General features: G+C 35.3%; 1 protein-coding gene across 1 annotated transcript in view; it reads right to left on the bottom strand.

Annotated features, from left to right (window-relative positions):
• Positions 1–14,675, bottom strand: part of LOC135299148 (uncharacterized) — a 475,254-nt gene that overhangs the window by 145,629 nt on the left and 314,950 nt on the right. Inside the window, exons 7-8 of the mRNA XM_064417695.1 lie at positions 12,218–12,312; positions 4,922–4,989 (exon numbers count right to left, since the gene is read on the bottom strand). Coding sequence (XP_064273765.1) covers positions 4,922–4,989; positions 12,218–12,312 — 163 coding nt within the window. The remainder of the gene's footprint in view (positions 1–4,921; positions 4,990–12,217; positions 12,313–14,675) is intronic.

The following is a 14,675-nucleotide window of genomic DNA, read 5'->3' as shown; positions in this document are numbered from 1 at the left end:
AGTGCAGCTGGAGCTTGTTTGGAATGCAAAAATAAAGAGAAAATGACAGGTAAATGAAATACATGCAGGTGTTAAACAAAGAGATAATGGCACCTTGGTCACAGTGCGGCTTTCAGAATCTACATGGGAACTCAGATGTGCTCTTGCTAAATTAATATGCTCTAAGTTAAATACCCTGGAACCCAATAAATGCATTGCAAATTTTTCAGTAAATTAGAGGCAAGTCAGTTAGCATAGACATTTAGTTTAATTAGCTAAATTCTATGATTTGTAAATACATACAAAAACCTAGGCATAATTTCTCTGTGAGGTTCACAGAAATAATGAATGAAATATGAAATAAGGAAGTTAAGCAATTAGATTCCCAATTTAACATATTGCATGCAAAGCTTCAGGTGTATATAGATATGTAAATAATGCTGCTTCTATGCAGCTAAGCTTCGAACATTTAAATACTTCTTGCTAGGACGTGTTTGTTGCCATTATTATATTCCTCAAAAATGTACCTTGAATTTCAGTCTGAAACCTATCAACATTCTAAATAGTTTGCAAACAGATCACATCTCAGAACAAGTATTAGTAATAGTGCCCAACACCCTGAATACACTGCAGTGTTTTCAGCCATAGTATTGTTCAGTAAGCTTATGTAAAGTTGTGCAAATGTAGAACTTCATCATTTTGATGATGGAGTGCTGAGGGGTTACCTTGACTAAGCTGGAAAATCATCAATAAGATGAAGAACTCTGCCTGTAAGCAGAATATCTACTTATTCAAAAAAGGTGCATCCATTCCTGATGTATTCAAGTTTGATACTGCTTTTTTTCCTGAATGAAATAGAGACAGAAGAAATGGGGTGAAGCAGAAGAAATGGGGTGCAGATAAGAGGAGCAGGGAGGAGGAAAAGGATCCATGTAAATTGGACAGAAAATTTAACATAAACTTTGACAGTAGGCATTCTCTCCAAGGAGAGCAATCTGAGATACAAGAAATGATGCATATAAGCAGGATCTCATGAGGAAATCAGGCCAGAGTTCCCAGCTGGTAAGAGAAACTATTATAATTTTGTCTCAAACATCCAGTTTAAACTTGGTTTCTTTTTCTTTCACAATGGTGTTCCTACAGACATTTGTATCTATGTTGTCTGTGTTGGGAAATGTAAATGGACATTTTTTTGTTGCATTTCTCCTTAGCTCAAACCCTACAGATAATTTCAAGGTGATGATTTTCCTCTTCCAAGCATATTGAGAGGCTAAGAATAGCAATCCCCGAGCCCAGTGTCACAGCTTTCTGACATAAAGGTCCAGCATATCAAAAAAGCCTAAGATTTTTTTTTTTAAATAGAAAGTCTATTGGATTATATATTTTATCAAAGGCAGCAGGAAAGTAGTGGACTCAGTCACTGTCACAAAAGTTTTCTGATATACAGTTAAATGTTTAAACCCTGAAGGTTCAAATAAAGTTTTCTAGTTTTCTGTTTAAAACAAAACTTTTCTGAAAACAAAATATTTCTGAATATGTGTTTATAAATATAAACACATATTTTATGTGTTTATATTTAATGACAGACAACAAAGAGCTCTTGATTTATGTTGTGTTTGTCAAGGTAAGGAGAGATTTCAACTTTTCAGGGTTTTTTTTCCTACTCTGTTTTGTGACAGGAAGAAGTTCATTCAAACAAGCAACATTCAATTCAGTCAGTTTCTGCAAAAGATTGGTTTGATGTCATATACAAGACTGAGTGAATAATTTGTGGTTTATATTTTTCTGTTAAACATTACAGGACATGAATAGAGCAAAGATGTACAGTCAGTCTCTCTTGCCTGCCATTAAAATGTTTTTGTTTGCAAGAACAAGTTATCACTATCTATATTCTATATAACTTGGAAACAAGTTCTATAAAAAATAATTCTTTTGAATTAATAAATGCATAATTTTGTATAGTATCAGCCACCCTTTTACACTCTATTTGTAAAAGATATGTGCTTGGAAGAGTGTTTGGGGTTTGTTTTGAGTTTTTTGTCTTCTGCATTATTAAAGATAAAATCAAAATAATGGATATTTTCGTCACCTAAAACCTTCCTGACTTTGCTGGAAGCAGAAATCTTTATTCTGGAAACCCATAACCACTGTTTTAGTATTATTCCCTGTGGCTGTTGTTTCCTCTCAGTATACTTGCAGTTAGAGTTTTAAGATAAATAATACCAAAAAACACATCATTTTTTCTTCTTTTCCTTCAAAGGATATATTGCATCTAAGAAAATATCTTCACATTTCTAAGTTGCATGTGTATGTTTCTATTTTCATTTTCTAATTTAAAAATTAACCATAGCTCTTCTGACTACAGAGAGCATGAGAGCATTTTGGGCATATATTCTCAGACCTATTTGGGATATATATTTCACAGAAAGGGTGTGGCCTTTTCAAAAGGAAATAAAAAAGTAATAAGCAGATTGAGCCAAACACTTTAATGAAAGAGTATTAAAGAACATAGCTGTCCTACAAACCAGCAAGTTTTAGTTGCTATACAAGTTGTGTGTAATTATATTTCTTACAGAAAACTACACCAGAAAGACAGGATTTCCTCTGCAAATAATTGAACTGTTTTACATAAGGCCAGTTATGTTGAAAGTCCAATTTTTATTTTTTAATTTTTTTTTAAATAAGGAGCAATATTTAGTTTTATAAAGTCTTCATTTGAGGCTTCTGCAACCTTACTGGAATGTTATGGTTTCTACCAAAGCAGAACAAGGATTGGTGGCATTTCCAGTATCTTTTTCAGGAAACAAATCAACTTTGAAAGAAAATGCAGGCCCCATTCAATCATGTCCTGACAGGACCTCCGGAAACTTTGTACGGGAGTTTTGCTTAGCCCTGATGGGATATTTCATTGCTGGGTTTGTTAATGCAGCAGCAGTCAACAGTTAAATGTTATTAAAAACTTCATTGATGTAAATAGATACAGGTTTAGAGTAAGGACTGGACCAGAAAGAAGGGTCTCCAGCCTATCTACCCTCTCCAAAACAACCACTTTTTCCTCTATTAAATTCCACTGCATTAATCTTGTCCAGACCCCAGATAAGGGTTTATTGTTTTGATGCTCCTGACCAGTTATGCTATCATTCCTCTAAAGATGCAGTTCACAAGACTATTTTTCATTCAGTTTCATATTCACTGGGAAACAATAAGCTCTAAAAATAAGAGGACTGAACACAAGCCTTTTCAAAGAAATAGACACATTAAATTATCTTTGCTTTAGTCTCCAACGTATGCAGCAGAGTATTTTATACTTCAGTTTGCATTGAAATCCAGCATCCTTGCTCAAACTACTAATTTTTATTGGGCAATAACAGGAAAAAGCAATCTGACAGTGGGCTGAGCAAAAACCTTGCACATCTTGGAATGACAGGACCAAATATTATGTGGTATTTGAATATTTGTTACTGTTAGGATTGCAATACAGGTATTCAACTTCCTAAATAAATTTCCTACCTACTGATAGCTCTTGATATTCATTTCTTTGTGTAAAGAAATCTTAATAAGCATCTAAAATGTTTTGTCAGGAAAATATGGAAAAAACGTTCTATGTGCAAATATGTATATACATGTAAATTTCTCCAAACAAGTAGCTGAGCAAAAGAATGAAGCCAAGCTTCATACAGTGGCACTTTAAAACTTTTTTCTAAATAAATCCTTGTCCAGTGGAGATTTTTGACTGAAGATTTACTGGTGCTAAGCCATGTGCTGAAGTTTACAACCATATAAATGGTCTGCATTCATTTCAGTAAGACGCCCTCCCTCCTCACAGGAAACTGTCCAAAGAAGACAAAGAGCAAGGGGCACATCATATCTGTAACATATGGCTCAGCTTCCAAACAGTTTCATATGCTGGCTGTCAGTTCGTAACTCCTGCCTTGCTCAGCTTAAAAAAAGGCATGGTCAGACAACTGCTGACATGGCACATTAAAAGGAATAAAAGTAGAATACATCACTACCAAAAAAGTCCTCACAGTTTTCTGGGTGCTTTTCTGAGGGCATGATCCAGTACCTAGCCCAGTCTGTATGAAAATATTCAAATGGCCCATGGAAACTGAAATAAATAATTTTTAAAACAATTCAATAAAGTTATAAATGAAATCTACATCTTGAAGAAGAACGATGTGTGGTTCTGATTTCCAACTTTTAATGCAATCCATCCATCAAAGCTTAAGAAATGGTTTCCGTGCTTGATCACAGCAGAAATTCTTTGTTTCTTTTTCATTACTGCTGGGATTTTTTCCCCATTCCATTAAGAAAGTGTAATTCCAGCTTGGGCCATTTGATTTTTTTCTTAGTATCTTTAAACCTCTGCTGTAATGGAATCAACAGAAGTACTATCTAATCATATTGTTCTGCTATTTATGAAGGTTTATAAATCTCTCTGCAAGTAAATTAGTGTCATATCAAACTGCTGAGCCTGAATTTTGCTGGCAGAGACAGATACAGGGCACTTTTTTTTAGCAGGGAACAGCAAATCTAGTTTTAAAAATAATTCCTCTCTCTTCACTCCCAATGTAGTGCATTCAGGAGCAGGACTCTTATGTGGGTCAGCTACTACAAAGATGAATTCCTTAAGCTGCTGTTTCACAAAGTATATGTCAACTATTCATTTTAACATATTCATTACTGCTAATTTAAAAACCAAAGCATTTAAACTCCTGCTAATATAATTATATGAAATCTTACTGCTTACACACAAAAATCCCCCAAAACTCTTCTATTACTTTTAACAGAAATCAGCTTCAGTGAAAGAACATTTAGTGATACCCTAACAACAGCAAATCAAAATCTTTCCTTACACAGTGAAGCCCGTAAAGGAATGTGCAACCCTACTTAAAAAGACAAATTTACAGAAGTGCTCACTGAGCCACTTTCCATCACTTACCAACAGTGCTGGTTGATTGGAGAGCTGCCAGTCAAACAAAACTTCACAAAGTTTGAAGTGTTGCTCACCTACAAGAAAGGTTGGAAGAAGGTGAGATAGTATAATCCTGTCAACGTGACCTCAGTGCAGGGGAAGCAGATTGTCTGATGCCATCTCTCAGTATGCCCAGGGTAACAGGAGCTCAGGCCCAAACAGCAGGGGTTTATAGAAGGCAGGTCCTGCTTCATCAACCTGATCTTTCTGTGACAAGGTCACCCACTTAGGGGATGAGCAAAGGTTGTGGATGCTGTCTGCCTGAGCTTTGGGAAAACTTTTGATGCTGTTTGATGAATGTTCCAGCATTCTCCTGGAAGCAGTTGAGTCACCATCTGGTTTAGTGGTGGACTTGGAAGTGGTAGGTTAATGGTGGGAATCAACGGTCCTTAAGGTCTTTTCCAACTGAAACAATCCTGTAACCTAGGATTCTATAAGCTACTTTGAAATAACTCTTTAAACTTGTTATTTACACATAGGTATTTACTATTTGCTGTCCAAACTCTTCCAAACTAAATCCTAGAACCCTTTTTAATGTGATATGCAGACAGTTGACTCTAAAATAATATATTCTTAGCCATTCAATACATACAATCATACCAAGCTACTTTCACATATGATAAAAATTCACTTGGTTGTTGTAGGAAAACAACAAGCTTCAATGGACTGGTTTTGCAAAGAAATAGAATGTTTAGATTTAGGTTGGGTTTTAGTTCTGAGTCTTTATGTTTGCTTTGTTTTTTAAATGTCTGCTAATGTTCTGGTATGTTTTGAGTTGTTTGACTTATATCAAGTTATGAAGACTCTACAGTCACTTCTGAAAATACTTTGCTAGCCTTCACATGGTTTGTATTTCTAATATTTTGCCATTGTGCTGTTGTAATAGGCAGTCTTACTTTATGTGGCTTTATAAATACTTTGAAACTTTGGCTGTTTACAGGATACTTGAGACTTTTTCAGAGTACTCAGGTCCCCTGACATTAAAGTTTTTAATGAAACTTGGGCATTCTTTCAACATGTAATCAAGAGTGAGTAGTCAGAACAAGAATATTTATGACTACTTCAAAACAGGAGCTAGAGAAGAAGGAGACTAGATTGGCAGTGTTGAACAAAGTTTACTAAAAAGTTATTAAACACCTCTTGGTTAAGAGGGAAAGACTAGAAAGACTAGACCGTTTCTATTTATAAACTGTAAAGTTCAAGCCCAGATCTGAATAAATACAGATAAATTTGCCTGATGTGTTAAGTTCTGTTGGCAAATCTTACTAAGAAATAGAATGCTTCTTTTGCTCCAAAAATTATATATGCACAAAATTTATTTTTTGTACTATGCTGATCAAGCACAATAGCAGCCCAAAAATTTTTTTTTGAGTAATTTGTGCTGGCAATAAATATTCTTCTAGCCCTTGTCTTTGGGGCTGCTGTATATTCCATATACTTCTTTGTTACTCAAAAGATGTTCTAGATAATTTTCTTTCACTTCTCTTCATAAAGCCCTTTACTAACACAGTACTGCATATCTAAGTTTTCTAATCTGATTATTCAACTGATTATTCCACATACTAACACTGAGGAACATCTATCATATGGAGAGAAATAAATCAGTTTATGCGTATTAATCTTAAATTCTTTATAGAGCTGATCTCAGGTTTTTTACCTCAGTTAAAGCCATTTCTTTAAATAAAGCACCCTGGTAATCATTTCCTTCATTCTGAGCTGAACTAGGCTATCACAGGAGAGAGTTAATGAAAATAATGCTATTGACTTAAGCTGAAGTAGAGCCAGGCAGTGTATATTTGAAATGAAGCAAAAAAAAAAATAAATCTCACAACACTACTAATTATACCCTGGGGAAGACAGCATCTGAAATCTATAAGCAATTAATTCTGCTTTATATTCCAGCCATTAAAGTTATGCCGATTAATAAAAAATTAAAAAAAGTTTTGAATTTTCTACAAAAACTTTAGCATTTCAATTACTTATTTTCTAAGTGTGTTTATGAGAAAGATGCACAATACTTTTGGTTTTGTTCTGCTTAATGTTGGTGTGTTACTTCTGTCTTAGATCCCCGAGGGAGATTTCAAGTTTTGAGGTAGCAAACTTCACCACATTGTCATCTGCCACCCACCTCAGCTGGTGGGAAGTACTTTTCTATGCTACATTTACTTTAATGATTATGAATTCTTAATAATATGAAAATCTATTATATTTGGGAGATAAGGTGATTATATGCAAACCCAATGCATTAAATGTTTGTAATTCTATAAAGCAAAACCATTCCTTCAGTGTACAGGTCCTAAAACAATTTTTTTAAAAAACACACACAATCTGTTTTTCATGCCTGTAATGCCAGGGAATGGCCCTGCTTAATCCCTCCAGTTTTGTTAGTCCTGAAGACAAAGACATATTTTCAAAAATATGAGCAAGGAATTTTTATCACAAGAAGTTTTCTCTTGAGAGCTGTTGGATCTGTAACGACTTGGATACTTTAAAAGTACCCTGTAAAAGGATTACACCTTTTACAATAAAGCCACCAAATCTGAAGAAAAGAATACTACTAAACTATACTAAAGGAACTACAGATTTTCATAGAGTTGAGGAAAACAGACACAGTAGAACCAGCCCTCCCATTCAGAAATTCAAAATGGCTTGACTGATAACCACGAAAGCTAACAGTAAAAGTTTCTGTGTTGCCTGACCATCCAAAGCACCACAGTATCTGATACTGAGAAATGGATTGTTAAGTGCAGTTGCAGAAGAGCTGGTTATCCAAAACTACAAAGTATTACAAACAAAGAACGAAAAATAAGGAGAACAGCTAACATGAGAGATTATTGATAAAGGTAAAAAAACAGGGCACATAGCAACAAAGGTGCAGTTGGCCCGAGCTACTGGAAATGATGTGTTCTGGCAATGATTAATATAAATTGGGAGAGGGCCAACAATTGAAAGAATAATACTAAAGTTCAGTAACGACCCTCATGAAATCTCTTCCTTCAGGACCAGAATAGTAGCTATAACACACTGATGCAAAAGTGTGGAAAATTAAAGCATCTCTTCATAGCACTCTGTCCACCAGTTGGGCTCTTCTCAGATTAATGGGTGGACAACAGAATGAGGGGATGAAGGTGAGCAGACATTGCTTTTTCTACCAGTCCTCTATGCCTAAGGAGCAGGATAGTCAGGCCACTTTCTAAACTACTATTAAGGCTGTTGGGGAAGGAGACAGGTGGGAAACAATCTGACCTTTCATCTTCCAGTGATTATTTTGTTGATTATTCAGTGAATTCCACAACTGTACTGGAATGTTGAGATATTTCAGAAAATGCACACAGTCAGAATAGCTCTTTCTTTGGGTCTACTTGCTCAACTTGTGAGAGAGTGGAATTTGATTCTCTTTGATTCTATACTATGAGTTCCTGTCTCAAGTTTCTGCATAGGTTGTATGCTGTCAGTTACTCAGGTATCAGTGCTGCCAGTCAGCGACAGGAGTTGTCACAAACCAAAGTGCCTTTTGCTGGAACGTGTCATTCATCTCAAGTAACATGGTTGTGAAAGCCAGGATACCATGAAGTGCAGGCTCACCTAACATGATAAGACAGCTGTGCTGCTTCTGGTACCCATTCTGCTACATGATCCAGCTTTTCCTCAAAGGTTTTAGCCAGAAGAAGGGTCACAGTGCAAACTAAATAAAAACTGACAGTTTCCCTCAGAAAAAGAAAAAAAAGAAAACCCAAACAAAAAAAAAACAAAAAACAACAAAAAAACCCCCCCAAAAATTAAATAAAAACCAAAACAAAACAAAAACAAAAACAAAAAAAAAAAAACCACACAAAAAAACCCCACAAACCCAAAAAAGCCCAACCAAAATGAAATCAACCAACCAAACAAAAACACACCAAAAAAACCCCCACCAATCACCAATCAAGAAATTACATCTGCTGTTTGCCAGCTTCAAAAGGTTTTTTCTAGAGGGTAGTTTATATTACATTTTGCTTACTTGTGGGGACATATTATAAAAGCACAGCTGCTAATTTGCAACACATACTGACATCATGGAAAATGGCAAACATTCACCATCTTTCCATATTCGTATTGTGTCACTTAATAGTTTTGAAACTGTGATATAACAAACAAATAAGAGATTATGTCAATAAAACTTTATAACCTGGCTTCAATGAGAAAAAACAAATAAATAACAGACTGAGCATAAAGGACTGGGACATTTTAAGTTTTAGATTGCTGTTTACTGAAAACAGAAAAAAATGGAGCAACATTTCAATTCATTGCAATTCAGAAGCTTATAGCTTCACAGAACTTTATCTTGAACTTTACTCACATTGACACAAATCTGAGTTCAAATGCAAGCTTATTCTCCAATTTGCCTTTTAATCTTCCATTACAAAAATTGCTTTCAGTAAGTGTAAACAAATTACTGTCCTTTTATGTTGGTTTTATTATATATTATCAAAACTATATTACTTATTTTATTGTGGAAGTTTGATTTTACAATATTTCTTTCAACTGCAGCTATAGAAATATTTTCTGAAAATATTGCATTTTCTCTGAATTCCTTATAAAAAGTAAGCATTCCTTTAATATTTTTCATTTTATTCAACTAATTTTTAAACATTTGTGAACTTGAGCTTCATTTCTTGAAAATAATCCCATCATATACAATATGCAATTTATTCAGTAGAAAAGTATGTTCTGCCTTTTTTTAATCTGATGAATGAATTGAAAGTAAAAAAGTCATCTGTTTTGTATTTAATGTCTTAAGTACATACAGTCACATCTTTCTGAAAACAGATATTGTGTGCAAAACTAGGGACATACTAACTCATAACAAATTCTTCTCTTTGTTAAAACATTAAGCCTACATTAAGCCTTTCAAGAAATGAAGTTTAAATGTCTTTCTCCTGCAGATGAAACAGACTTTAAATCATCTTTGCATAAGGTTATGGGGAGTTCAGCAGCTGCAAGGGGCTGTGGATGTTAGATTGTCACAGTTCTTCAAAGCTGCACTGATCAGAGCCTCTGGAGTAATTTATCCATGCCCTGCTGATTCCAGCAGCAACCAGCTCAATACACATCTCTTTTCCATGTTCATATGTCAAGATCTACAAGAGGGTCTCTAAATCAGAGTAATCCACCCTTGTCTGTACTCAGGGCATTTGACAACAGTTTAGATAGTATCTTTTATCTTAAACTCATTTTATTCTCTTGCTGCATAGAGCAGACTGTGGTCACCCTCCTAGTCAATAATGAAAGGTGCATTTGGGGATTGGGGATTTTGTCTTCCACAAGTATGTAAATGTCTGTAAATGTTGCTCTGCTATACTGAAAGTCACTGCTCTCACATAACAAGATTTTTCAATAAGGTATAAGATTCTTCTCTGTCCCACTGAAGACTCCTTGCTCTTCCTAAATGTTGTTTCTTTGAAGTTTCTCTTTCTGTATAGCTTATTATTGCAGCCCAAAACCAGCAGCAAGCTACTAGGTGAACAAGCGGGTGTTAATTGATCCCTGCAATACTTTCTAGGCAAATGACAAGGGATTAAAAAAAAACCCCAAAAAAACAAAAGGAAGCAGACAGATGGTAAGGAAAATACATGCAAATTCAAATGTTACTGACTTAATTTAAGAAGTATAGGTAATTGTAATTAAATTAATAGTCCTGCAGTAACAATGACAACATACATGTCAGATTTTACTTGAAAACAACTCACATACATTATTCCAAAGATGACAAATGGATCAGGTTGGATTGCCACTTCCTTTTACTTTATTTAGCTCTGGAGCAAAACACTATTATATCAGGAACATCAAACAACTTCAGTGGCAACAATCCAAATGTAGAGTTTGACCTACAATTATCAGGTCTGTGTACCTCAACCTTCATCATATGCTCAGAATTCCAGTGATGTCTTTCAAACTCACAATGCACATGTGACCTGGAAATGTACTGCAGGTGTTGTCACTCATACTTTGAATAAAGAGGAAAAATACCAAGTCATTACTAGACTTTTTTTAATTTTGAGGTAAAACTTAATTTAATGCTTCCCAATTCTGTCAAAATATTTCAGGAAGAAACTACTGCTGAGAGTGACAAATGCATTGATGCTGTCACACAAATTGGAAAAGAAATTTGTAAAAGTTTCTTGTCCTTCAGTAGTTTGTAGGTGAAGACTGTTAATCTTGAAAATTAAAAGTACTGTATTTGATGGAGTGCACAGAACAGATATGGAACTGTCTCCTGAGAGTTTCCTACCTTTGCAGTTCAAAGCACAGTTATAATCTCACAGAGCACTCCATTTTGGCTAAAATAATCTCTTATCTTACAGCATTTCAAAGTCTAACTGCCTAACAATAACCTTCCAGAGTTTAAGGCAGTGAACACACTCATCACTCTTTCAACAGTAAAATGCCAAGCCAAAAATCAACTGTCAGTGCAATTTCATTGACTTCCAGGCATGCATTTGATATGCTGTAAAATGCCAGAATGAAGCTAAGTTCTCCCACGATTTTTAAAGTCTAACTTTAAATATGATTCCTAAAATTTTACCTGTTTCCTTATTAGTCACATAATGTGCCAAAGATCTCAAAGCATGGTTATTTTATTAAAACCTTTATATAGGAGGTAAAAATTACATCAATATCGTAAAGCAAAAGTTGCCCCTAGGCTCAAGATCTCCCTTTCTGCAGTTCTGGAAGAAGATGCACCTGACTAATACCTTTTGCACTGCCACTAGGTGGGATAAAGCTAAGTAGAGAGAACAGACTTGCCCTGCCAAGAAGATGGCCAGATGTTGTCACAGATATGGGATATCACAGATTGTTGTAGCCCATGTTAAACCTGGCAGTCAAGCAAAAAGTAAAAGCCAGTTCAATCACTCATATGGTCACAATCGCCTGATCCTGCAGTCCATATAAGTGCAAGGGTGGCACAAAACAAAGGGGAAAGAGTTCATAAATCAGACGGGCAGGTATATTTGCACTTTGCATTTAGACTGATCATTGTAAGCATTTCCTTACACAACAAATACTGGTTTTATTTCAGTCTGCTTCTAATATTTCTCTGCATCTTTGCATTTTACCTATTCAATCCGAAACACCCCGTTAATAGTACTTTATAGCAGGGTTCTAACATTGCTTGGGATACTCCAAAACTTTCCTTGGTATAAGAAACTATTACTTTATTTGTGAGCTCAATATATATTTGTATCATTTAAATACAAAGCAGTAGTAAAGAACAGAACATACCTGAACAGTAAACATTGGCTATGAAGGACAGGCTCTTGCAAGCTGCTTGCAGAAGCAAAAAATGAAAATGAATATAAGCAAGTCCAGCCAAGTACCTGCAAAGGACAGACAGAGAGATTGTCAAACAAGCTGCAGTACTGAAAATACATAGAAAACATCTTCTTGGAATACTTTGTGTTCAACCACTTGTGTTTCTCTGATCACTCTACTGACAATAGATCTAAACACTTATTAACCAGTTACCATGGAAAAAAAAATTGGAAAAAGTTGTTCTTGGGTAAAAAGGGGGAGAAAAGTTTTTTGAGAGATTATGAGCCCCAACACACATCTGGTAAATTAATGCATAACTATAAATTCATACAATCCCTTTTACAAAAAGATTTTAAAATTACCACATTTGAAATGCAATAAACAAGTATTTTTCAGTACTACAATGAAATACTATAGTACAAGTAATTTATAGATACTTCGCTTCAGCATTTGACTTTCTCCTTTTCTGATGGATCTGGATCCAAAGCCTGCAGTTACTAGCCCTGACATTGTTGTAGCCATAACTGCAAGAGAAGAATCTAGGGACATTTCACAGAAACCTTAAAAGAAAGGCCAAAAGGTTTGTAAAGAAATTTAGCTGAAAAAAAGATCAGGATCTCACCTAAGGAATTGAACTGATACCTTCAGAATGTTACAGTAAAATGCCATTGATTCTAACTGTGTGGCACTGCTTTAGATTTGTAGATTAATTACTTCTCTTCCTGTAGCTGGAGCTATGTATTTGCACACCCAGACTTTTGCTGGAAGTGAGAGTACTGAAAAATGACCTGTGTGACATTTGCAGTAGGAAACTCATTTATTACAGTAGGGTCCTGGAGATAAAATCTCATATTGCGAGGTGATGAATAATGTATTTTATTTAATTTAATCATCTTAAGGAAACAAATAACAAAAAATATTAACTCCAGACATGAGAGACTGAAGGTAGTGGGGTGAAAAATACACAGCATAGACTGAAGAGAATTATGTGGAATCAATTCAATGAAAGACAAAAGCATGAAGTTTGAATACATGGCATTACAAACATCATTTACAGAGCTTGAATTTAGACAAAGTGGACTGTAGAATATGCACATGGCTTTCTTTATTTTTATTAAATTAATTTTTAGACAGTGATAACACTATAAAATAACTGTCTTGAGGACATTGAAATATGATTTTGAAAGTTGCAAGGGCTCAACATGATGCTAAAAGTTTGAATCCCAACACAATTTTTCTCCCTGATTATATTATTACTCTTTTAAAGGAAGAGGAAAGCTTCTTCTCTTGTAAAACAATCAATTATAGCACTCTAAACTATCTTGTTCTGCATCATACCCTGCTGGGATGAACAGGGAATGTTCTAGTCAATCACGTGTCACTTGAACCCTAGAGCAAATTTCTGTCTTTATGAATCAAAGGATTAGTGAAGCCAGGAAGGACACCAAGAAACAGAGACATGAGGGGAGAAATGCAATTCTCAGTAGACATAATCCACTCTTGACTCAGGACTTGAATTTGAACTTGCGTCCTTTCAATGAATAACATAGATTTGATACGTCCATTTGATTGTCAGCTTTTTTACTAGAAACTTTATTTTTTCTTGTTTTGAAGAATCTATATGGATAGATTATGATGAATAGAATGAGATACAAAGAACAAAGGCTCCAGTTAGATGTTCTAATTTGATTAATACTTACGTCACTCAATCTGAGTCCCAGGCATTTTAAACTATTAAAGAAGACAAATGGGTTTCTCAGGAGTCTGAGATACTAAAAGCAATATTTTAAAGGGTACAATTTTCTGCCTATTTTTCTGATGATAAAATCCTACTGAATCCTTAAACTTTGAGCTGGCTGCTTTCTCAAAAATACTTTTCTTTTTATTTAGACCAGCTAGAATATAGATGTATATTTTTCAGTCTTCCACCCCTTATTAATTTCCTACGTTTTTTCACATTCCAATTTGCAATAAATGCTTACATTTCATACACTTTCCAATTCAGAATTCATCACATCTTTCTTTCTATTAAGTAGCTTTAAATGTAAATCAACATTGATGCATTAGAGTAGCTAAGACTCCCTGGACAGAAATGCAGGGAAGGGTTCTACCTCAGGCCCCCAAGTGTGACATTGGAGGGCCAACAATGTCCTGGGGAGCACCAGGCACAGCATCACCAGCTGAGCAAGGGAGAGCATTGTCCTGCTCTCCTATGCACTGGGGTGCCCTCATCTCAAATTCTGTGTGCAGGTTTGGGTGCCACAACGTAAGAAAGGCATTAAACTATTAGAGAGCTCCAAAGAAAGGCAACAAAGATGGTGAAGGGCCTTGAGGAGAAGCTGAACGAGGAGTGGCTGAGGTCACTTGGTCTGTTCAGCCTGGAGAAGAGGAGACTGAGGGGAGACCCCATTGCAGTCGGCAACTGAGA

The sequence above is a fragment of the Passer domesticus genome, chromosome 4 (genome assembly GCF_036417665.1).
Source record: "Passer domesticus isolate bPasDom1 chromosome 4, bPasDom1.hap1, whole genome shotgun sequence".
Taxonomy (NCBI): Eukaryota; Metazoa; Chordata; class Aves; order Passeriformes; family Passeridae; genus Passer; species Passer domesticus.
The sequence above is the reverse complement of the archived record's forward strand: the minus strand, read 5'-3'. Positions and strand labels throughout refer to the sequence as shown.